The sequence below is a fragment of the Syngnathoides biaculeatus genome, chromosome 18, assembly GCF_019802595.1.
Source record: "Syngnathoides biaculeatus isolate LvHL_M chromosome 18, ASM1980259v1, whole genome shotgun sequence".
In the NCBI taxonomy this organism is placed as follows: Eukaryota; Metazoa; Chordata; class Actinopteri; order Syngnathiformes; family Syngnathidae; genus Syngnathoides; species Syngnathoides biaculeatus.
In genome coordinates this window covers 15,885,409-15,908,261 of record NC_084657.1, presented here as the reverse complement: position 1 = coordinate 15,908,261, position 22,853 = coordinate 15,885,409, and the positions used below count along the sequence as shown (strand labels likewise).

The 22,853-nt window shown below is 42.6% G+C and overlaps 3 protein-coding genes across 6 annotated transcripts; all 3 read right to left on the bottom strand.

The window, feature by feature from the left end:
• Positions 1–49: 49 nt before the first annotated feature.
• On the bottom strand, positions 50–9,488 carry cct8 (chaperonin containing TCP1, subunit 8 (theta)). 2 transcript variants are annotated; one of them, XM_061803055.1, is made up of 15 exons: positions 9,291–9,486; positions 5,297–5,387; positions 5,102–5,181; positions 4,871–5,020; positions 4,464–4,644; positions 4,324–4,385; positions 4,104–4,241; positions 3,773–3,951; positions 3,490–3,556; positions 3,305–3,392; positions 3,106–3,221; positions 2,044–2,115; positions 1,800–1,964; positions 1,246–1,365; positions 50–269 (listed from the first exon to the last, which is right to left on the bottom strand). In XM_061803055.1, exons 1-15 carry the CDS (start codon positions 9,348–9,350, stop codon positions 198–200), a joined length of 1,641 nt encoding a protein of 546 aa, XP_061659039.1. In that variant the 5' UTR covers positions 9,351–9,486; the 3' UTR covers positions 50–197. The 2 variants fall into 2 exon arrangements, with proteins under 2 accessions (XP_061659039.1, XP_061659038.1); XM_061803054.1 differs by lacking the exon at positions 50–269 and adding an exon at positions 1,006–1,141 and having other exon boundaries at positions 9,291–9,488.
• A 131-nt stretch (positions 9,489–9,619) lies between these two features.
• LOC133491653 (uncharacterized) lies at positions 9,620–15,618 on the bottom strand. 2 transcript variants are annotated; one of them, XM_061803058.1, is made up of 6 exons: positions 15,449–15,618; positions 13,981–14,299; positions 13,631–13,908; positions 13,451–13,546; positions 12,911–12,950; positions 11,283–11,398 (listed from the first exon to the last, which is right to left on the bottom strand). In XM_061803058.1, exons 1-5 carry the CDS (start codon positions 15,601–15,603, stop codon positions 12,920–12,922), a joined length of 879 nt encoding a protein of 292 aa, XP_061659042.1. In that variant the 5' UTR covers positions 15,604–15,618; the 3' UTR covers positions 11,283–11,398; positions 12,911–12,919. The 2 variants fall into 2 exon arrangements, with proteins under 2 accessions (XP_061659041.1, XP_061659042.1); XM_061803057.1 differs by lacking the exon at positions 12,911–12,950 and having other exon boundaries at positions 9,620–11,398.
• Positions 15,619–16,628: 1,010 nt separating this feature from the next.
• tmigd1 (transmembrane and immunoglobulin domain containing 1) lies at positions 16,629–22,802 on the bottom strand. 2 transcript variants are annotated; one of them, XM_061802991.1, is made up of 6 exons: positions 22,440–22,785; positions 21,756–21,819; positions 20,720–21,004; positions 18,494–18,781; positions 18,324–18,427; positions 16,629–18,187 (listed from the first exon to the last, which is right to left on the bottom strand). In XM_061802991.1, exons 2-6 carry the CDS (start codon positions 21,805–21,807, stop codon positions 18,176–18,178), a joined length of 741 nt encoding a protein of 246 aa, XP_061658975.1. In that variant the 5' UTR covers positions 21,808–21,819; positions 22,440–22,785; the 3' UTR covers positions 16,629–18,175. The 2 variants fall into 2 exon arrangements, with proteins under 2 accessions (XP_061658975.1, XP_061658974.1); XM_061802990.1 differs by lacking the exon at positions 16,629–18,187 and having other exon boundaries at positions 18,303–18,427; positions 22,440–22,802.
• Between the last annotated feature and the right edge of the window lie 51 nt (positions 22,803–22,853).

The window sequence follows — 22,853 nt, the reverse complement described above, 5'->3', positions numbered from 1 at the left end:
AAATATCCCAATACGTGAATAACATAATAAAATCAAATTATAGCCAGACTTGACTGCAAGTTCCTTTTATTTGCGAGGAAGACCACGTAACACTGCCATCTCTCCAGTCATCTGATGTTGCAAAGAATTACTGCAAAATAAACCAAAACTGCTTAGCTTTAAATAAACACTTCAAAAAGAGCGGGGAGCGGGTGAGATCAGTCGTCCTCGTCAAAGTCCTTCTTTCCCTGCGGAGGTTTGGGGCCCCCCGCTGGTTTGGCCATGATGATCTGGGAAAAGGAGAGGAAACAGAACCTCAAATCAGCCATGATTTGGGCCAGAAATGCCTCGAAGGACGTCTGACAAGTGTCCTTTTTCACCATTCGTTTGAAGAAGTTCTTTGCTCGCTGTGGCAGCCAAAAGACAATTTGTGGAATATTACGCAGAAAAGGTAATTAACAACTGTAAAGAGTGCCAAGCCCTTGGAATCACAAATCCCAACTTTGAATTTTGTTTATTGAAGCCACAGAATTACTCTTGGATTGTTTTAACAGCAGCAGTTTGCCTTTGATAACCACCTGTAAACGTCACCTGCATCAGGCTGACAGATGTCATTGCGAACCCCTATTTATGGGGGGATGAAAAATTGCAACAATCAAGGGGATAACTGATTGAGGGAAGGCATCTTTTACATTAGATACCACTATTTGAGGAAATACACACACGTGGTGCCTCTAAACGTCATCCCGTAGTGCACACACAACTTAGATGTTAAGGACCAATCATTAAGGTCCAGCATAAAAAGAACAAAACCTGCTGGTGACATGCAAAAAACGTTATTGAATAACATTCCAACAAATTCGGTGACCTTCAATGAAACATGCGCATGCAATCACACCATCGCATTTGTTTTGAGGGAATCCATTTGGCAAAGATTGATTTACCTGTTTTGTTTTTTAAACGTTTACTGAAGTTAGTAAGGACGGGCAACATTTCAACCGTGAAAAACAAAATTAAACCACAAACACGTTCCAGGACCTACTGACTGCACGCTCTAGTGATGCGTTTCAAATTTATCAGGTTCCTCTTCCCAGTCGTCCTTGTCCCAATGGCCCCTCTGCTTGGGAGACTTGGGTCCCCCTGCGGCCTTAGCCATGATGATCTGGGTCGCACATGTACACACAAAACTAAGCTAACCTGCCAAACGAAAACCCTTTGGACCTGACGCGAGTGACCAATGTTTGTGTCCTTTGTCGAATATCGTACCTGGTCCACTCGCAGTACTGTAACGGCGGCGTTGGTGGCCAGTTTGATGCCCCAGTATTTGACCAAGTAAGGATCCAGGATGCCAGCCTCGGCCACATCCTTCACTGAGGGGCCGTCTCCCTGGCAAAGGACACATTATGTATGTACAGTCAACATCAGGAGTCGGATGGCTTTAGTAATATTATTGCAAATCCTGCAGTGAAAGTGATTGAATGTGGTCATAAACTGGTGTCTATTTTTACAGTTATATACTGTAGATAGATATAGATTTTCAAAAACAAGCTGGACAAGAAGCTTTTTCCGCCTATCCGTTGAAAAATGTTTGTCTGCAAAAGTAAATGGCCGGATTTGAGTTAACGAATATTAAACCTCTATAGCAATGAGCTAATCTTTTCCTAAAATAACAAAAAAAAAAACACGGAAAAAAAATGATCCCATATTTATCTTTAGCAAAATACAGCAGACCTCTGATTTTACAGACCCTAACCAACAGACAAGACCGCATAATTGCACCCGACATTCTAACAAGACTTTTCTCTCGATTTGTGGTCCACCTCAATATCGAAGCCCGCGTTCTTGTTGCCCTCGTGGTGCGCCGAGTACATCTTAGAGATGAGCTCGTTGGCCTTCACGCCAGAGTTTTCCGCCAGGGCGCGCGGCAATGCCTCAAAGGCGTCTGCAAACTTTTTGATGGAGTACTGCTCCAAACCCGGGCAGGTCTGAACAACGAGGTAGAAGAATACAAAAATGTCACTTGATGAAGAACGTTTCAAAGCACGACCAAATGAAGGCGCGTACCTCTCCAAAGGAAGTGATCTGCTTGGCCAACTCAATCTCGGTGGCTCCCGCTCCAGGGACTAGACGGTTGTCCTGGAAACAGGGAAAAGGGACACATTATGGAAAACAGACTTCTATATTAAATGTTTTATACATGTCTCTGGGATGACTTCCCACCCAACAAGTGTGAAATTAAAGTCCCACTGTCATGAAATGCATGATTTTTAGTATGTTATTAATGGACAAAAAGGCACCCGGAATGGACCCATCCGTTTTTTCACCACATAACGTGATTTTGACGTATGTGGCTTTTTGTCACTCCCGCCATGAAAATCCTTTGTACGGATTTGTTTTCGAGAAGAAGCAGGAAGTGACGTTAGTAGCAGACGCCCACTCAAGCAGACGAGGCACGGCTTTGGCCGGGCTGGCTCATACATACTGTCTGGGAGTCTGTCGTAAGTGATCCGCATATCATCTAAATATGGCTTGAAACGATAGGGTGATATTGCCCCGGTCACTTCACTCGATTGTGAGATGTTCTCTTCTTTGAAAAGAACTTCCGTGTCCCATAGTAGGTGGCAGAGCATGTTTTCAATGACGAATGTCGCGGTGTGACGTAATGAACAGAGGAGGCAGGCAATATGGCTACCGCTTGGATGTCAAATGAGAGTTCCGCAACATTGCGCATGGATGATGCGCTCGCCACTTATATTTATTTTTTCATATGGACATTGAAGCGAATGTTATATGTATTTTTCATTACAATATCTAGATTTAGAATGTTTATAGGCATGACACTTGACATTTAAACAACCAAGTCTATCCTTTGAGCATCCAAGCCCATCTCAATTTTATCAGATTCTGAAATGACTTCACAAATTTACACAAAACCTCCCTCACTCACTCCCTCTAAACAGGCTAAGCAATGCTCAAATAAGATACAAACGTTTTTGCTAAAATTCTTCAACATTGGTGTGCTTTTTTAATCAAAAGCAATTAAGACATATAGGTAATGTTCAATTTGTGGTGACAAAACAAAAGTTAAAAGTGATCAGTTATTCCTCTGCACATGAGGCCACTCACCCTAACCAAGACCTTGAAGGTGTTTACTCCGTCGTCGATGGCACGCTCGATATCGTCCATCAGGTTGTCCGTGGAGCCGCGGATTACCACTGTGGAGATGGCCCCGTCTTCTTTTTCTAAACCGATAAAATAAACAAATACTGCATTAAAAAGTCAAGCTTCAATTGGACAAAAAATTGACAGTGACAAAAGGACGCACCGTGTTTGAAGACTACAACCTGAGTGTCACCGACCTCTGTCAGGGAAACACTATCGCAGTGACCCATCTCCTCAGGGGTAGGCCCAGTCTACGGTGCAATCAAAGAGTATTTAAAAAAGTAATAATAAATAGGGGGGGGGGGCTGTTCTTGCCCAAAAAAATGGACAAGATGAGGGCAAGCTCACCAGCCTCGGCAGAGCTACGGCTCCCACTGTCTTGCATAACCTCCTCAGGTCCCACTTGGAGTTGAGTCTAAAGAAGCACAGAAAACAAAATTCTCTGTTTTTATAAATTACTATTACATATATTTACTTCTTTTAAATTAAACATCTTATCTTGTCAGTCACATTAAGCCATTTAAAATGGCAACCAAAAAAACTTGCTATTTTTAATGCGTACAGTAATTGTTTTTAAACAATAATAAAATATTTAATTTTTGGAATATAATATGTTTAATTGCAGCATTACCTAACCACCATCAACTTGTACTTGTTTGCGTAGTGCAGCGCCATGTCAGCAACCTTGCCGCCCGTCACCACCACATTGGCGCCCGCCTCCTTGATGGCCCTGACCTGGGTCTCCATCATGTCCTCCTCTCCCTTGCTGAAGTCCATCAGCTCCTTGGCATTGTTGATCAGCACAGTACCCTACAGGCCAGTCCACACTTAATTATTCGGGAAAGGGGAATAATCATGCTTCTTAAGTGGCAAAATACGACAGCGTTTGAATCGTTTAAAAAATTTTGGGGGGGTTTAAGCACAGGATTTTAGTGTGACTGGCGGCTCTGCATCTCACTTACCTTGGTCTCAGTCACCATGCAGTCAAAGGGGCAGGAGAAGACTGCAATTTTGGCGTCTTTCACCGATGTGACGTCTCCTTCAGCTTCCTTTTTGAACACCATACCATGCAGCACTGAGGACGCCGTCACGCCACAACCCTGAGAAGGGGTAGCGGAATATCAGGAAGGCCCAAAAGCAAAAGAAAACTAATAAATAATCCACACATTTCAAGATACTCACCAGAATCTTGCACACTCGGACGTTGTCAACGTTGAAACTGCCGGACTCTGGGAAGATGGACACTGAAACACAAAAGAAAAAGGTCTTCCAAAGGGGAGACTCGACTGGTGTGACGTCGAGGGTGATGCCCTGGTGCCTACCACAAGCCTGCGCAATGAGGTTGGACAGGAAGTCCTCGTTGCCGTACTGTTTGCTGGTGACAGCCGTGCGGATCAGCGCTGAAGCTTCCTTGATGTCATGGAGGTTCTTGGCTGATGAGCACACACACTCGGGCAGGAGCTCTAGCGCCTTCCGGCACGCCTTCTCGTAGCCTTCGATTACCTATGGCCAAGCACAGGTCAATATAGACACCCGTTACAGTGCTTCCCGAAAGTATTCACAACACTTCACTTTTCCACATTTTGTGATGTTCCACTTTTAAAACATACAAACATTCATTATTCTTGGTGTATTTTGTCACGGATAAGTTATGAAAACAACCAAACTGTTTTAAATTGTGAAAACAGTGCATAATATGTCTCCTTGAACATAATCAACACAAATGAACCTCTGAAACTGAAAGCCCCATCCTTAGGAGTTCCTCAGCCAGTTCCAGCAGAGCGCCGGCGAACACCAGGACAAAGTTGGTGCCGTCGCCCACCTCCTGCTCCTGCATATGGGAGGCCATCACGATCATTTTGGCCGCCGGATGCTGCACCTAACAAGTTACAGGACAGAAATTAGACTTAACCAAGTGATCGTGTCGCTGAGATGGTGAGCTCAAATGCTGGTTGCGTACCTCCAGCTCTCTGAGGATGGTGGCAGCGTCATTGGTGACAAACAGCTTCTCCAAGTGATTTATAACCATTTTGTTCATGCCTAAAAGAGAAGGGAGAGTGCCACTGAATATCCATTGATGAACTTTAGTGATTAAAAATAATAATAATAATAATAATAATAATAATATTGACATATCTATATACAGGGCACATACCATTGGGCCCGTAGGCTGAGCGTGTGGTCTGTGAAAGTTCCTTACAGGCTCGGATGTTCCGAAAAACTGCCTCTTCAAGACCTGAATAGTGCTGCAAAAGATGACATAATATTTACTTAAAATGAACTTCTTCTTCTTTTCCTTTCGGCTTGTCCCGTTAGGGGTCGCCACAGCGTGTCATCTTTTGCCATCTTAGCCTATCTCCTGCATCTTCCTCTCGAACCCCAACTGCCCTCATGTCTTCCCTCACCACATCCATAAACCTTCTCTTTGGTCTTCCTCTCGCCCTTTTGCCTGGGAGCTCCATCCTCAGCATCCTTCTACCAATATACTCACTCTCTCGCCTCTGAACATGTCCAAACCATCGAAGTCTGCTCTCTCGAATCTTGTCTCCAAAACATCCAGCTTTGGCTGTCCCTCTAATGAGCTCATTTCTAATCCTATCCAACCTGGTCACTCCGAGCGAGAACCTCAACATCTTCATTTCTGCCACCTCCAGTTCAGCTTCCTGTTGTTTCTTCAGTGCCACCGTCTCTAATCCGTACATCATGGCCGGCCTCACCACTGTTTTGTAAACTTTGCCCTTCATCCTAGCAGACACTCTTCTGTCACATAACACACCAGACACCTTTCGCCAGCTGTTCCAACCTGCTTGGACCCGTTTCTTCACTTCCTGACCACACTCTCCATTGCTCTGTATTGTTGACCCCAAGTATTTGAAGTCGTCCACCCTCGCTATCTCTTCTCCCTGTAGCCTCATTCTTCCCCCTCTACTTTTCTCATTCACGCACATATATTCTGTTTTACTTCGGCTAATCTTCATTCCTCTCCTTTCCAGTGCATGTCTCCATCTTTCCAATTGTTCCTCTGCGTGCTCCCTGCTTTCACTGCATATGACAATATCATCTGCGAACATCATGGCCCAAGGGGATTCCAGTCTAACCTCATCTGTCAGCCTATCCATTACCACTGCAAACAGGAAGGGGCTCAGAGCTGATCCCTGATGCAGTCCCACCTCCACCTTAAATTCCTCTGTCACACCTAAGGCACACCTCACCATTGTTCTGCTGCCATCATACATGTCCTGTACTATTTTAACATACTTCTCTGCCACACCAGACTTACGCATGCAGTACCACAGTTCCTCTCTTGGTACTCTGTCATAGGCTTTCTCTAGATCCACAAAGACACAATGTAGCTCCTTCTGACCTTCTCTGTACTTTTCCACGAGCATCCTCAAGGCAAATAATGCATCTGTGGTACTCTTTCTAGGCATGAAACCATACTGTTGCTCGCAGATACTTACTTCTGTCCTGAGTCTAGCCTCCACTACTCTTTCCCATAACTTCATTGTGTGGCTCATCAACTTTATTCCTCTATAGTTCCCACACCTCTGAACATCCCCTTTGTTCTTAAAAATGGGAACTAGAACACTTTTCCTCCATTCTTCAGGCATCTTTTCGCCCGCTAGTATTCTGTTGAATAAGTTGGTCAAAAACTCCACAGCCATCTCTCCAAATTGCTTCCATACCTCTACCGGTATGTCATCAGGACCAACTGCCTTTCCATTTTTCATCCTTTGTAGTGCCTTTCTGACTTCCCCCTTAGTAATCATTTCCACTTCCTGGTCCTTCACTCTTGCCTCTTCAACTCTTCCTTCTCTCTCATTTTCTTCATTCATCAACTTCTCAAAGTATTCTTTCCATCTATTTAGTACACTACCGGCACCAGTCAACACATTTCCATCTCTATCCTTAATCACCCTTACCTGCTGCACATCCTTCCCATCTCTATCCCTCTGTCTGGCCAACCTGTAGAGATCCTTTTCTCCTTCTTTCGTGTCCAACCTGGTGTACATGTCTTCATATGCCTCTTGTTTAGCCTTTGCCACCTCTACCTTTGCCCTACGTCGCATCTCGATGTACTCCTTTCGCCTCTCCTCAGTCCTCTCAGTATCCCACTTCTTCTTCGCTAATCTCTTTCCTTGTATGACTCCCTGTATTTTGGGGTTCCACCACCAAGTCTCCTTCTCCCCTTTCCTACCAGATGACACACCAAGTACTCTCCTGCCTGTCTCTCTGATCACCTTGGCTGTCGTCGTCCAGTCTTCCGGGAGCTTCGGTTGTCCATCGAGAGCCTGTCTCACCTCTTTCCGGAAGGCCGCACGACATTCTTCCTTTCTCAGCTTCCACCACATGGTTCTCTGCTCTACCTTTGTCTTCTTAATCTTCCTACCCACCACCAGAATCATCCTACATACTACCATCCTATGCTGTCGAGCTACACTCTCCCCTACCACTACTTTACAGTCAGTAACCTCCTTCAGATTACATCGTCTGCACAAAATATAATCTACCTGCGTGGTTCTACCTCCGCTCTTGTAGGTCACTATATGTTCCTCCCTCTTCTGGAAATAAGTGTTCACTACAGCCATCTCCATCCTTTTTGCAAAGTCCACCACCATCTGCCCTTCAAAGTTCCTTTCCTGGATGCCGTACTTACCCATCACTTCTTCATCGCCCCTGTTTCCTTTACCAATATGTCCATTACAATCTGCACCAATCACAACTCTCTCGCTGTCTGGGATGCTCAGAACTACTTCATCTAGTTCCTTCCAGAATTTCTCTTTCAACTCTAGGTCACATCCTACCTGTGGTGCATAGCCGCTAACCACATTATACATAACACCCTCAATTTCAAATTTTAGTCTCATCACTCGATCTGATACTCTTTTTACCTCCAAGACATTCTTAGCCAGCTCTTCCTTTAAAATAACCCCTACTCCATTTCTCTTCCCATCTAATCCGTGGTAGAATAATTTAAACCCTGCTCCCAAACTTCTAGCCTTACTACCTTTCCACCTGCTCTCTTGGATGCACAGAATATCAACCTTTCTCCTAATCATCATGTCAACCAACTCCTGTGCTTTTCCTGTCATAGTCCCAACATTCAAAGTCCCTACACTCAGTTGTAGGCTCTGTGCATTCCTCTTTTTCTTCTGACGCTGGATCCGGTTTCCTCCTCTTCTTTGTGTTCGACCCACAGTAGCTGAATTTCCACCGACGCCCTGTAGGTTAGCAGTGCCGGGGGCGGGCGTTGTTAACCCGGGCCACGACCGATCCGGTATGGGATTCTTTAGATGAACGCTCATATTTGTTTGGCACAGTTTTTACGCCGGATGCCCTTCCTGACGCAACCCTCTGCATTTATCCGGGCTTGGGACCGGCCTACAGATTGCACTGGTTTGTGCCCCCATAGGGCTGCATTATTTACTTAAAATGAACACCTGTCGGGAATTTTTTTTTTAATCAACGTAACATTGAGGGCAAAGATTTGTACCCGAGGCTACTGCCGTACTAAAACGGATCATTGATAAAAGCTTTTTTCTTTGTTTTTAAGACTTTTGCCATATTACTACTAATTTAAAAATTTTGAGAAATTTTCTTGGAGTAAATCTTTTTCAAACTTGCTGAAAATAATAAACTTGCATCCCCCCCCAAATGCTTCTTCTTATTTTTGGAATGCTTTTTCCTCCAAGAAACCCATATACCCCCCCCAAATATAGCCCTAACCGTGTCATTAAATGCCCGTAATAATACGTGCATCCTATTTTCTCTTACTTTAAAATGTAACCTCGGGGAGGGGGGGGGGGGATAACTAACGAGAATTACTTCCCTTACCATTAGCATCACTCATGACAACTTGGCTAAACTGCTAACCTGTCATATCAAGAATAATAAAGTAAACATATGTATATTCACTTTCGTTTTACCCCCCCCCAAAAAAAAAAAAACACAGTGATGTAGTGGAGGTCTGAATATTAAAAGCATCTCTGTTGAATTCCAGAACTTTCTCTCTACTCTCTCAGCATGTGAATGAAGCTAAGTGCTAATAAGGCGGCTAATGCTAAATGGCTAGCAACTTGATTCACAACGATTCTCGAGGGAAAAAAAACAGGCAAGGCTGCAACATAACACTCAAGATTTAAGCTCACCTTAGCGCCATCCTTTAACATTTGGGCAAAGCCCGGAGCTTTGGGAACGTGGAGAGCCATTGTTGATCTTTTTGCGGCGTCACAACGTGAAGCAGGTTGCCGCAGCGTGGACACTACAAAGCCGGAGAGACGAGGAGGGGGCGGAGTTTACCCGGGTGAGGCGTCGGCCTGATGACGGCAAGCGACAAGGGACCAACTCGACGAAGGTCGCTTATCAGCCATACCACAGTCCTAAAATACAGTACAGTGCAGTACTGAACCTCTCCAAGTGCCACGATACTGACCGACTTAAGTATATAAATAATTATAAATCGCTGTAATATTATGTGCCCTTTGAACATTAACACTGCTAGGAAAAAACACGTTACATTACTGAACGTTTCACTGCATCCTCCCTTTAATTGCATGTTAAAATAAATGTGTACAAATAAAGCAACTTGTGCATTGGAATGATTTCTTTTTTTCCATGATTTAAGTTTCATTATAACAATATTATTTACATAAAGCATTTTTCCACCATGTCAGATTTGTAGTTGTGTAAATAAGTCCATTTTACATCTCACCACTTTAACTCTTGAGAATTACTTGACGAAAAATATTTTTTTTAAACCAGAAGAATACATCAAACCTGCTGTAATTTTTCTTCTTCTTTTGTAATCTTATTGCATATCCATTTTCCATTCCGCTTATCCTCACACAGGTCAGGGGGGTGCTGGCGCCTATCTCAGCTGACCCTGGGCAGAAGCGGGAGAATACCTTGAACTGGTCACCAGCCAATGGCACAGCAAGTTTCACTCTCACACAAACACTTTTGGGCAATTTAGAGGGGTCAATGTGACCTATGGTTTTCGAATGGGCAGAAAACTGAAGTACTGGAAGACAACCCACACCAGTACAGGGATAACGTGCAAACTCCATGCAAGTGAGGCCGGATTTGAACCCGAGTCCTTGGAACTGCATGGCAAATGTGCTACAATGTCTGGATTTTTTTTTTCCAGACAAAAGTAAAAGACTATTTTTACGAACAAAAGGGACACTGTATGTACAAAAAAGGGCATCTTACCCTCCCAGAACATTCAAAAATGGGCAATCCCAGAAAACACTATTGCGTCCCAAATTGGGAAGTCCTCCAATACAACACAGAAAAGAAACTACTTTCTTATACATTCCCATTTTACATGACTTGGAAATATAGAAATTTATCATGACCAATGACCACGTGCACTATAAACAAGTTTTATTCACATTTTGACAATTTTTACCCCTTCCAGGAGGTAGAAAGGTGGTCTATGGACGTGTTACATGGCACCTAATTGCTCAATTTGACCTATAAAGTCTTGCTCATCACATTATAAAACAAGTAGACACAAATAACCCACAGGTCACATTTAAAGTGCCCAGATCGGCTTCAGAGACATACAGTTTGTAGAAAAATGATACAAAAGGCATATAAAAAAAACACATTCAGATGGAAAACCCTATAAAAAGAAGTGACATAAATATTAGTAAAATCGGTGCATATTAGTACATTAGTGTTAGTTCTACAGGTACAGTTCAGGTGTTTTTCCCTACCCCAAAGAACTAAAATGTTGATGAGTACAGAGGTTCCAATTTGTGGGGAGAAAAAAAAAGTGTTTACAGAACATTGTAACGAATACATTTGGTTGTAGCAGCTAGAGGACAAACATAAAAAAAAACAAAAAACAAGAATAGCGTTAGTAGCCACACTTTACAATAGTTGACCCATAATTACCTAATTAGCAAAGCAACCAACATGGGAAAATAGATGAGTTTGGAGGAAAAAAAATCTTTAAAGTAATATAAGGTAGCTTTGTGTTCTCTGGCTAAAAAAAAAAAAAAAAAAAAAAAAAAGAGAGACCTTGGTGTTTATAACATGGCAACGTACATAAAAAAAAGGTCCCATGCAATGCATATAAACTTAGTGAAGCCCTCATTTGCGGAGGGCGTGGGCCCAGCCGCCAAGTTGCCCTGACACCCGCAAGGCTCTGCGGCTCAGGTTGGAGCAGCTGAGCTTCCCGTTGGGGTCAAGCTTCCTCATCATCATCATGGTGGCTGACGAACCGCCACACATGTCTGGTGTTTTGCACCTGAAGGAACCATAAATCAGCAGACGATCAATACTCCGATTAGTTCTTCAGTTGTTAGCGCACTGTCGAGACGCACGAGGAAAGTTAGGAGATGCGGTGAAAGTGTTTTCAAAGAAAGGAGTAAAGAGTGAAACCTTGAAATGTCACTTAGGATTGATGTCATGCCAAAAGGTCCGTCAAAGAAAATTGTTTACCAAAAATTATGTCATAGTAGTAATGAAACTTTTTTTTCTTGTATTTACAAATTGACAGCTATTTTAATAACTGAGTACAATTTAGTTAACTTTTTAATACATTTGTACATATTTTTAACACTTTTGCTTCCACAGTTTTGATTTTATTGTGCAATTCTGTCGTGAATTATGATTTAAAGAGTTTTTTTATTTTAATATTTCAGTACAATGTTTTAATTTTCAAACTGTGCATAATGCTACAGTGGTTTGCAATAATATACCGTAAATTCTGGACTATAAAGCGCACCTCATTATAAGCCTCATCAGGACATTTTTAAAGGAAAAAGCATTTTGTACATACCCAAGCCACACCTGATTAAAAGCCGCATGTGCCCACATTGAAACATGAGATATTTACAAAGAAAGATGGTACACAAAAATAGTTTTCAAAGTTTAAATAATATGCCTTAGCTTTTCTTTCCAAACAATGCCTATGATGCGGCAGTAACACAGCACCAACACGCTAGCACAGAGCTAACAGGGGTGGTTAAAAAAAAAAAAAAAAAAAAAAAACATGCCGGTAAAAATCAGACGCCGCAGTAACACAGCAGCAACACGGTAGCACAGCGCTAACAGGGGTGGTTAAATTTAAAAAAAAAAAAAACATACTGGTAAAAAAAAATCACGGCGACGAGGCTGTAACACAGCAGCAACATGCTAGCACAGCGCTAACGCTAGCGCAGCGGCAACAGAGCCGGTTTAAAAAAAAAAAAAAAAAACACCGGTTAAAGTCACTTCCTCGGCTTCCTCACGGTTACCTTTTCCGCTCGAGTGCCCCCTTGCGGCCGTTAGAAAAAAAAAATGCACAAATTAGCCGCGTCACCGCATAAGCCGCAGGGTTTAAGGTGTGTGAAAAAAGTTGCCGCTTAATTACAGAACATTTCAGAAATGTTTATGTAAAAATAGGAGCCTGTCACACTACTCTATTTAACGTTGGTTGCGACGATGGCACTTGGGGAGCCAAACATTTTTTTAAGTGGTACTTGATGTAAAAAGTTTGAGCACCACTGGTTCAAAAATATATTCAACTTTTTAAACATTTCATGTTGGATGAAAAATCTTATAAATTAAAGACAATGGAAATAACAATGCTATTTGATTTCTTTTCTAATTGTATGGGCCTGGCGTGTTATTATTTGATGTACCAATAGAGGTTCCACTGTAAGTGCAGAACAGTTAGTAAAAGAAAAGTGTGTTGTTTTTAGTCCAAGAACATGCATCTCCATCACATGCTCATCATTCCTCTTTTAGTCGTCGTCATTTATGATTATGTATTTACCTTCTCCCCTTACTCCGCAATTTGGGAATAGCCGAAGCGCCTGGTGCAGGAGGGAGGGTGGGGAGGGGGAACAACAATCCATGATTATGTGGGCCAACCGCTTTAATTCCACACATAGAACACCACAGCAGGAAGTGACATGCAAAAACTCTCCCAGACAAAAAAAAAAAAAAAAAAAAAAAAAAAAACATTCTTGGAATTTTCAGCGGTTCGGGCCTGCGCACATTTTGAAAATCGAGGCGGGAAGAATGCGGGTGGGAGGAAAATGGTGGGGGGACGCCAGCTGGGATTGATTGGGCGGATTCTCTCTGGATTCAAGAGCAACGGCTCGCTCGAAGACAGACGTTTCATTCACACGCAAACGCACTCATTCACACACACACACACAAATATGGTCAGAGTCAGTCATTATGATATACTATCGTATGTTTGTCCATGCTGGATCAAAATTCTCTTTAATCATTGGTGTCTTTAATATGTGCCATTATTTCACAGTATACTGTGGTGATTTATTTTGTGTATCGTATTAAGAGGTCTTACTTGTCATCTCTTCCGATGAGCTCGTCGAAGGCTCTCGAGAGACGTTTAAGCCTCCTGAGTCCACTTGAGACAGATTCCAGATCCTGGTCAAATTTCCTGTCGCGGCAAAGATGGTTAAAAACTCAGAATGAAGGAAACAAATGAACATGTATGCACGGGAAAAGCTTCCACGTCACTCACAGCATTTGATTCTGCGTGTTAGGAGATGCAAAAGGGCTTCGCAGCGCCGCCATGCGAACCAGCTGCCTTCTCCCTCCCCCGCGCTTCACCCCACGAACGTTGCCGTCGGGGGTGCTCCTCCCTCGGGAGCCTGGCGTTCGCCCGGTCGTGACTGCGGACCTGGGGGTGCGTCTCGGGGTGCGAGACGCCGGGGAGGCGGGTTCCTCCCCGTCACGGGTGCGACCCGGCGTCGCCACCAAGCACTGGTCGCGGGAGAACTCCCTGCTCCTCTGGAACCTCTGAGTGGGAGACGATAACGAATGATGATAAAGAAAGACACATATGTGTCCTTTTGTCCCGAGCGTAGGCACCTGATACACCCCGCTGACTGAATTCCGAGCGGTGCGCGTCAGCTTGCGGACGGCGCTGGTTTTGGGCTGCCCCTCGGTGGGCTCGTCGCTGGCATTTTCCGGAAGGGAGTTTGCCTGGACGCTGCGCAGGGGGAGACGCTTACGCAGGGACATGCGCAGCGAGTTGAGGGAGGACGAGGAGCGCAGCTTGCGGAAGCGGTCGGGGGCCTCCGGGGAGCTCTCGGGGCCCTCCGACTCATCGAGGGCAGTGTGGGCCCGCCAGACTCCGACCACGGCTCTTCCCAAGCCATCCATCACAGAAGAAGACATCATTTCGACACTGGGTGAAGATGGTTAAGTGAGATTTAACAGCAGTGTCCAGCTAATCAAATCGGCAATGGACAAAGTGAACATTATTATCCATGTGGAATTTAAAAAAAAATAATAATTAAATACAAAATGATCACATTAAACACCTCTAAAATCCTCCGTAACAAATTATGGATTCTATTGCGCATGAATCAAGGAGACATGTTGAAAACAGTCCATCCATTTTCTGAGCTGCCTATCCTCACAAGGGTCACGGGAGTGCTGAGGCCTATCCCAGCTATCTTCAGGCAGGAGGCGGGGGACAATCGCAGGGCCCAATGAGACAAACAATCATATGCATTCACAATCAAACCCAAGGGCAATTTAGAGTCTTGAATTAATGCACGTTTTTGGGAAGTGGGAGGAAACCAGAGTGCTCAGAGAAAACCCACACAGGCGGGGCGGGGATTTGAACACCGGTCCTCTGAACTCTGGGCCAGATAGATGCTCTTCCGTGCCTATCCATCACTTTCATCATTTTCAAAATTCTCGTGCTGTACCCAGGTTGAAGTGGCCAATCCAACCAGACTCAGCATTTTGCCACCCTGTCATTTTTGGAGATTCTTGTGACGTTACAAAATCAAATAATGCAGCTAGCCAACATAATTTTACGTACTGTAAATACAATTATTGTTTATAATCTTAACCAAACATTTATAATAGTAAATCAGATGCTGCGCTGAGGTAATTTAAAAAATAAAGTGGGAGAAAATGGATGGGTGGTGTTCTATGAATTTGTTCGAATGCAAAAACCCTATTTTAAAAAAATGGGAACAATGGGTGACTTTTTCGACATCCGAGGACAATTGAAAAACGGTACAAGGACGATTTAAAAGCGCCTTTATTCCAACAAAAACACGGTCTTCAAGAGTAACACCAAGCAATCGGCGGTTCACGATTGAAAGCTAAAGTCAGCTTTCACACGACCATAAACAAGTGGAGGTCACCCCTGGCGGGTCAAGAAGAGAATTTGGGAAACGACATTTTCAGACCCGGCCAGCGCCCTTGGCGAGCAAAATAACTATTAGTCCTCCATTCGTGATCTCAGCACGCTTAATATGTAAACAAAAATCCAGTTAAATGTACGCGTTTACTGACGTGATTGTTAAGTTTACCTTACCTGAAAACAAACACTTGGGCAAGACTCAGCCGATCCTCAGTTGTTTGAATTTGGGCTGCAGAGTGGAGACGGATACCATTGGGCGAAACGCTTTGGCAGGTGACGTCAGAGACACGTCCAGACCTCCAGTCGTACTTCCGGTATGTTGCTCGCATTTCCGGGATGGAAATACCCTTTTTTAACATTACATTTTAAAATGTAATCCCCTACACTTATGTTTTATTGTGATTACACCAATATTAAAAACGTTGCATATATTAAAGAGTTAAATATTTTTTAAGAAACGTCGCTGATTGATGACATCACTAAACGTTCCCGCTTTTCTCCCTTACTTGGGTACTTCCGGCACTTGGTAAATTTAATCTGAAAATGTATTATTCACGCGTTTGAATTTTATCATTGCAATTAGCAAACAAGCATGAAAAAATATATATTTTTTAAGAAATGTGTTGTTCTGAAGCTGACCTGGCTACAGTTTTTTTCTGATTCTGATTAAAGAGAGAATTAAAAAAAATTATCTTCAAAGAGACCAAACAATACATTCTTCCACGCAAGCACGATATTCCTTTTAACATTAATGTCCATAAAATCACGGGTTTTTTTTTTTGCCCCAAAAAGAAGAAGTAAGAAGTAAATATGTGCCACCAGGATTTGAATTAAAAATGCCAGTGAAAATGTTACGTTGTAAAATAAACATTATTTGAAAGTGATCACATTTTCAATAGCTGTATTTCAATTAAACTTTTTAGTGTTAGCAAATTCTCCATATGAATTTGAAATTAAATAATAATAATTAATTAGAAAAATTGACACATTAAATTTTCAGTGTTATTTTTAATTTGAATCCTGGTGGCACAGATTTACTTCCATACATACCCATATGCTGTAGTTTTGAAAGCAATATTCGAAAAAGAGAGATTAGTCATATAAATCGTCTTTGTTCTTTCTTTCTTATGAAATTCCAGACGCTGGAAAGCATCTTCATAGGAATTTTATCAATGTCAAAATTGCTTTGAAGAAAGACGTCAGCACCTCTGAGTTTTGACAATATATGAAGAAGAATATTCCAGAATTTTGATAATTTTGCTTTAATCAATTCACCTTGAAAGCATTATTGAACGTGTGAAAATCTAGGAAGATAAGTCCTCCCATTTCATAAGGATTTGTAATGGTAGTTGTCTTCAAATAATGAGGCCTATTTTTCTACACAAAATTAAGGAACCTCTTGTCTCGTCAGCAGCTGATGTCACTTTTTCTCTCTCTTGACACCATCCATCCATTTTCTTAGCCGCTTATCCTCACGAGGGTCACGTCATCGGGCAGGAGGCAGGGTACACCCTGGACTAGTTCCCAGCCAATCGCAGGGTACATAGAGACAAACAGTCGTACTCACAATCACACCTAGGGGCAATTTAGAGTGTCCAATTAATGTTGCATATTTTTGGGATGTGGGAGCAATCCGGAGTGCCCACGTAGGCACGGGGAACATGCAAACTCTACGCGACCAGGTCCGGGATCGAACCTGAGTCTTTCTGATCCCACGGTGTCGCTCTCTTGACTCCAATCGCATTAAATTACTGCGATTCACTTTACTTTAGAGTGTGGTGTTGAGAATCGACCTGCAGGTGTCGCTCAAGTCTGTGCGGTATTTGGTAGGCGTCCTCGGGTCATGGCTATTTTTTTGTGGCGCGAGGAAAGGTGGTTCAGGTTCAACTTCACAGTTGTCACCAAACGCTTCTCATGAGGCTATATACGTTTTCTGTTGGACCAAAATGTGATTACAGTAATCAGTGTGCCGTGGCAACCAACGTACATGACTGTATTAAGGTCCATGTGACTCATGCAAGAACAATTGTTGTAAAGCGGACACGTTACCTACTTTGGCAATTTCTTTGAAATCGGCTATAGGTAGTTAGTTCGATTCACAGAAACAAAGACAGTGTCTATATCTTTTTCTTATCTGGTTCCATCATTCCTCATGATTTTTTTCATGTGAACATAATGACTGCCATATTTAATTAATTTTATGGAAGAGAGGCAGCGTGAGCTCGGCCTTGGACGTTGACACAAGGGTTTTTGTCTTGTTAAAAGTAAATGTATAACACTATTTGCATGAGTCAGTGTCCTTGAGCCCGGAGTTTAAGTTCAGGCGTTAAAACTTGACTTAAATTCAGATTTAATTCATGAACAAGACATTAAACATAATGATAAAATAATCTTACTCTCAAACTTGCTACAATACTAGATTATCCATATAAATCACAAAAAAAAAATCCTTTGTTGCAAAGTAATAATAAAACTATAAGCAGGTTAGGTGGAAAAATAATGAAGAGTTCCTGAATTATGCTAGGCTAACTGGCTGGAGGCAGTCTTGTTGAATACCAATTTACAATAAACCGACGTCCTTGTGGAGTGCTGAAAAAGGACTCTTTTTTTTGATGGTTAGCTGTATGCTAAGCTAACTAGCTTCGGGCAGCCTCGTTGAATTGTAATTTACAATAAACAGGCGTCCTCATGGAGGGCTACAAAAGCAGTGATTTAATTAGCTAGTTGACTTGGCCTTAGCTTTATACAAAGCTAACTTAGTGCAAGGGCTCTTCTCTGCTGTCATGAAGACCAGCAATCATGTGGAGAACTACGAAATGATTTGTTTGATTCGCTAGTTCTCTTAGCCTTAGCACAAAGCTAATTGGCCGCAGGCGGGCATGTGAAGTCGACAAACATCGTTCACTTGCAGCACTGTTGGAAGAAAAGTTAGACATTAGGTGTGTTTTGCCACTATTCCAGCTATCTTATTTAGAACATTGTTGGTACACCTACAGTATGTCTTGTGGATAAATACTTTTGACTACTACTACTGTAAGTACCACATTACCTTGATGATTTTTTTCCAGCGTGAAACAACGGCAAGGAGTCCTGATAGGCACAACACCACCGCACCAGCTATGAGGGGTATGAGTGGAAACTTGGGGGTCTTTTCTGTGGACAACAACAAAGTCAACAACACGGAGGCTGAACAGGGGCATCTGGATCGCAAGGTCTCACCTGTGACGGTGACGAGAAAATCCCTGCTCTTGATTCCGTAGACGGGTGAGTCAGCTATGCAGCGGTAGAGGCCCTCGTGCTTACTCTTCTCCGCCTTGTCAGCTGAGAGCTGGCTAGTGAAGCCATCCTGGGTCATGGAGAAGCCCCCTGCTAGGAGGTCCAGAGCGCTGCCATTGAGAGTCCACCGCACAGAGGAGACGGGCGGGTTGGCAAAGGTCTCACAGTCCAGGACCAGTGGCGAGTCATCCTCCACCCGCACTGCTTCAGATCCTGAAAGCATGGGTGGATCTAGGAAGGGTAGTGCTCAGTTAGTTTAGTTTCCTGGCATCAATGGGATCGACCAAGAACTTGAACAAGTGTAAAGACCAGAAGGGTTGGGTTTTCAAGTGAGACCTGTTGAATACTCTGAACTGGTTGTCGGCCGCTCGCAGTGCACATCAGGACAGACGACTATTTACGCACATTCACACATAGAGACAATTTTGATTCTTCAATGATCCTATATTCGAACCTCCGACCTCGGAACTGTAAGGTGGCTGTGCTTACTCTCCCACTGTGCCACTGCCGGGAAAGTATTCTGGATCCAATTATTACTCAGAGAAACCTTCAAGATGAAGTTATTTGGATGTGGTAGCAATCTTTGGGTCCACCAATAGTTAGAACAATGGAGAAAGAAGGTCAGCTAAAGAACCAAGGAAGAGAGGTGCAGGATTTACAAAAGTCACGAAGGTCTTTTGGAGGCCTTTCTAAACCAAAGCACATTCCAGGATCATCAAGTTAATTGGATGCGGTAGCACTCATGGGGTCGACCTAAATTCTGGACCATGTTCCCACTCGGTGATGGGGTGAATGTGAGTGTGAATGGTTGTGCGCGTCCGTATATGTGGCCTGCGACTGGCGACCAGTTGAAGGGCGTGTGTCGTCATTCGCTCAAAGATAGGGTTCAGCGCCCCGCGACCACGAACTGGGTATGTGGCGCCGAGAACGGATGGACGGCTGATCGACTCAACTGGTACTTGGAATAAGTCTGTCGAAGAGCTAGAAGGAAAATTGTCGGCTTACACAAGTTTTTTTCGTTCGTAATTCTACACAAGTACAGATTTTATGTCCATTAAGACATTCAGATGTGGCACCAATAAGAGCAGTTGGATAAGACAGGAACTCAGTGTAGGAGGAGAACTGTCAATTCGCACTAGTTTGGGAAAGTCTTTCAGAGGTCATTTGCAACAAAATTAGATTCCAGAATCACGTTAATTGAACGTGGTAGCACTCATGGGATTGACCAAATTCAGTATAATGGGCAAAGATCAAGAGGCCTCAATCAAAGGAAACAGGTCACGGTATAAGATGTCTGACCTGTTATTGATACCGCATAACAACAAATCAATATACAATATATTGCATTACAATATTTCTATTTTGCTTTTGTGGAATTGTTGAGTAATTCGCAATAGCATGCTGTCGTGGTGTTTTCCATTGAAACCAAGAGTGCCACGATATAAATCGAAAAGAAAACCCTGTTCTGTACTAAGCAACACGTCAACATATACATATTTCTGGAGAAAAACATAAACGGTGATGCGACAAATTAACTAACATTGCATAGTAACAATATCGATATTTGATGCTGCTAGAGGTATATCAATACTATATGGGAACAGATACAATGCGTCTCAGTAGTAGTAGACTAACTCCTGAAACGATGATATCAATGGCGATACTTCTGCAACGATACCAAAAGTATTACGATAACAACTGTGATAATCTATGTAAATGTGTCAAAGGCTAAAGTATACAAAAAGTTGGAAATAGTTTTGTGTGTAATGTTGACACTTTTGCTTGTCATTGCACTACAAGTACACCAGCAATTTAACGATACTGGCAATATCATGATATATCACGATATCCATGGATATTTGTAAAACCATACCCCAAAAAAGATTCCATGCTATAGAGTAAAAATATGTATGCTAACCAACAATGACACTAAATACAAAAAAATGCTACCTTATGGCAAAATGTATAACAAAAGAGATATTTTGTTCCCACCTCCAATTGGTTTGAAATACACACAACTGCCACCTAAAGGACTGGGATGTAATCCTACATTTTTTCTTTTGTCTTTCTCGATCAAATGAATATTTAGGAAATTTAGTATTTTGACATGTCTGACTTGGTCTGAGGTCAGCACTGCGCAGTTTGTGTTTGGTGTCTGTTAGCGCTCACATGTGACGTTGAGGGTGACGGAGGCCTCAACAGTGGCGTTGGCGCTCAGGCGGCACGTGAAGGTGGCTCCGTTGTCCTGGTGGATGACCGGCATGACGCACACGCCGCTTTGCCCTTTGCGGTTTCCCTCTCCGAGAGTCACCGTCGCGCCGTTCCTCAGCCACACCAGCTCCGCCCCTTCATCTTCGGAGCGGCCGCTACGACACACCAGCGACACGGTGGTCTCCAGCTCGGTCAGGATAACTCCCTTGCCATCCACGCCGGGCACCGAGTCGATGGTGACGCCTTAGGATGAAGATTACAATTGCGAATAAGGCGCAAAAATGCTAAAAGTGAGAGAAATTTACAGTGTACAAAGAGTTGCAAAGAAGAGCTAATTTTAGCTTGGGTTGTTAGTCTGGAAAGGCAAACACCCATGTATTACGCTTGTAAGTTAATGTTGTATCGAAGCCGAAAACTGCAATATTCTAAGACACGAAACCGGGTCACCTTTGAAAGAGCAGAACCGCGACATGCCCCTTCCACTTCCCATTGTCTCTTTTCTGACACATCCATATGAGCTAACACTGCTATCAAATGCCATCAAATTCATATTGTTATTGTCATTTCAACTACATTTGAAAAACATCCAAGTCGGAATTGATTTCTTCAGCAATCCTCCTCCAACTGTGCGTCACGTGACTACTTTTTCTGCCAACGGTCATTTTTCTGGCGTGAGTAAAATTGTGGCTACCTCTGAAGCTAGTTCTGTCGAAGAAACAAGGCTAATGCCACTAAAAGCCATGAAATTGTGGACCCTCCAAGATCATTTAGTTCAGCAGTTTTGGAGCATTTCTGCAAAGCGGGTGATATGTTTTCTACTTTTTGTGAAATGAATAGGACTCTTGCTGTGATTTAACTATTATCAAGAGACGAACGTTGATCAAAAGCATAATCATCTGTAGTACAAATGATTGTGTGACGCACAAGATTCTTCCTTTAGCATTTACAGGAAGTGTGTGTGTGTGGTGTGTGTGTGTGTGTGTGTAATACTTACACAACGTCTGGGCCGCACACAGCGCTAACACAAGGAAACAGCAGGATGGCATTTTAATTCCTTCCTGGTAAGAAAGTAAGAAAAAAAAAACAGTTTTGGGTGAATAATGCCCTCTTTATGGTGTACTTTTGTCAACTAAAACAATAACGCATGCTTTGACCTTCTAAAGTTCACAATATAGTTAACAGCGTTTTTGTTTTTATATATGACCAATCTTAACAATAAAAAAAAAATGCAAATGTCCTCCAGGAATGTTGGTGAGCATAGTACAGAGATAAATACTCTTTGTAGTATTGACGGGAACATGAATGAATGTGTCAAAAGAAATAATATCTCACTACAAAGGAGGCATAAATAAAAAAACAACAAAAAAACAAAAAACAAAGGCAGTTTATTACATTAGTGAACGCGAACAACAGCAATATCAGTCAGCAGCGTTGCATGATCATGCGTAAATATTGATCACAAAATGTGAATATGGCCACCCAGGGGGCTGAGCAAGGAGATCGATCGTGTGGTTCTGGTCGATCGCGTTGTACGAAGTGTTTGTATCAGTAAATCTACTAAGTACTAGCCCACATCAGATCATTACAATTGAGAAGTAAAAAGACAAAAATACATATCGATGTGAATGTGAACAAGAGCGAGATTGATCAGCGTTGTCGTGCGGAGCGAGCGGCTCACCTGGGTGTGTTCACCTGCAGATCTGAGACAGGACCATGCCCGAGTTTGCTATTAAAAACCCTGCAAGATGAGTGCAGCTTTATGACTACACAGTCTTTCTCATCAATTATGTGTGAGTTCCTGGCCACATTTTTATTGTCTACTTTTTTTTATTTTTATTGGTAGCTGGTGCTAAAACGTGGGCGTGAATGTACAGAAATGGAGATAAAAAAAAATGATTGCAGAGCTAGCAGCTAAAATAATGTACACGAATGCAAAAAAAAAATAAAAAATTCAATATACAGGAGTGAATGGGAACAGCCACTTTGGATATTGATATGTAGCTAACAATATGCCTTGACGATCATTTAAAAAAAATGACCAGTGTTTTTTTTTTTTTTTTTTGAGAATCAATTGTAATTATAAATTCATATA

Bases quoted from the DNA above. Each gene is read 5' to 3' on its own strand.
- cct8 (XM_061803054.1), bottom strand. From the start codon at position 9,350: ATGGCTCTCCACGTTCCCAAAGCTCCGGGCTTTGCCCAAATGTTAAAG. The intron at 4,242-4,323 runs GTGAGTATCTTG...ACCCCTTCTCAG, and splicing joins TCCGAGTGTGCAAGATTCTG to GGTTGTGGCGTGACGGCGTC. The intron at 1,366-1,799 runs GTGGACCACAAA...GTCCTTTGCCAG, and splicing joins ACGCGGGCTTCGATATTGAG to GGAGACGGCCCCTCAGTGAA.
- LOC133491653 (XM_061803057.1), bottom strand. From the start codon at position 15,603: ATGCGAGCAACATACCGGAAGTACGACTGGAGGTCTGGACGTGTCTCT. The intron at 14,300-15,448 runs GTAAGGTAAACT...ATCTTCACCCAG, and splicing joins GCCCAAGTGTTTGTTTTCAG to TGTCGAAATGATGTCTTCTT. The intron at 13,909-13,980 runs GTGCCTACGCTC...TCTCCCACTCAG, and splicing joins CAGTCAGCGGGGTGTATCAG to AGGTTCCAGAGGAGCAGGGA.
- tmigd1 (XM_061802990.1), bottom strand. From the start codon at position 21,807: ATGCCATCCTGCTGTTTCCTTGTGTTAGCGCTGTGTGCGGCCCAGACG. The intron at 21,005-21,755 runs GTAAGTATTACA...CTTCATCCTAAG, and splicing joins GTGTGCGGCCCAGACGTTGT to GCGTCACCATCGACTCGGTG. The intron at 18,782-20,719 runs GTGAGCGCTAAC...TACCCTTCCTAG, and splicing joins CGTCACCCTCAACGTCACAT to ATCCACCCATGCTTTCAGGA.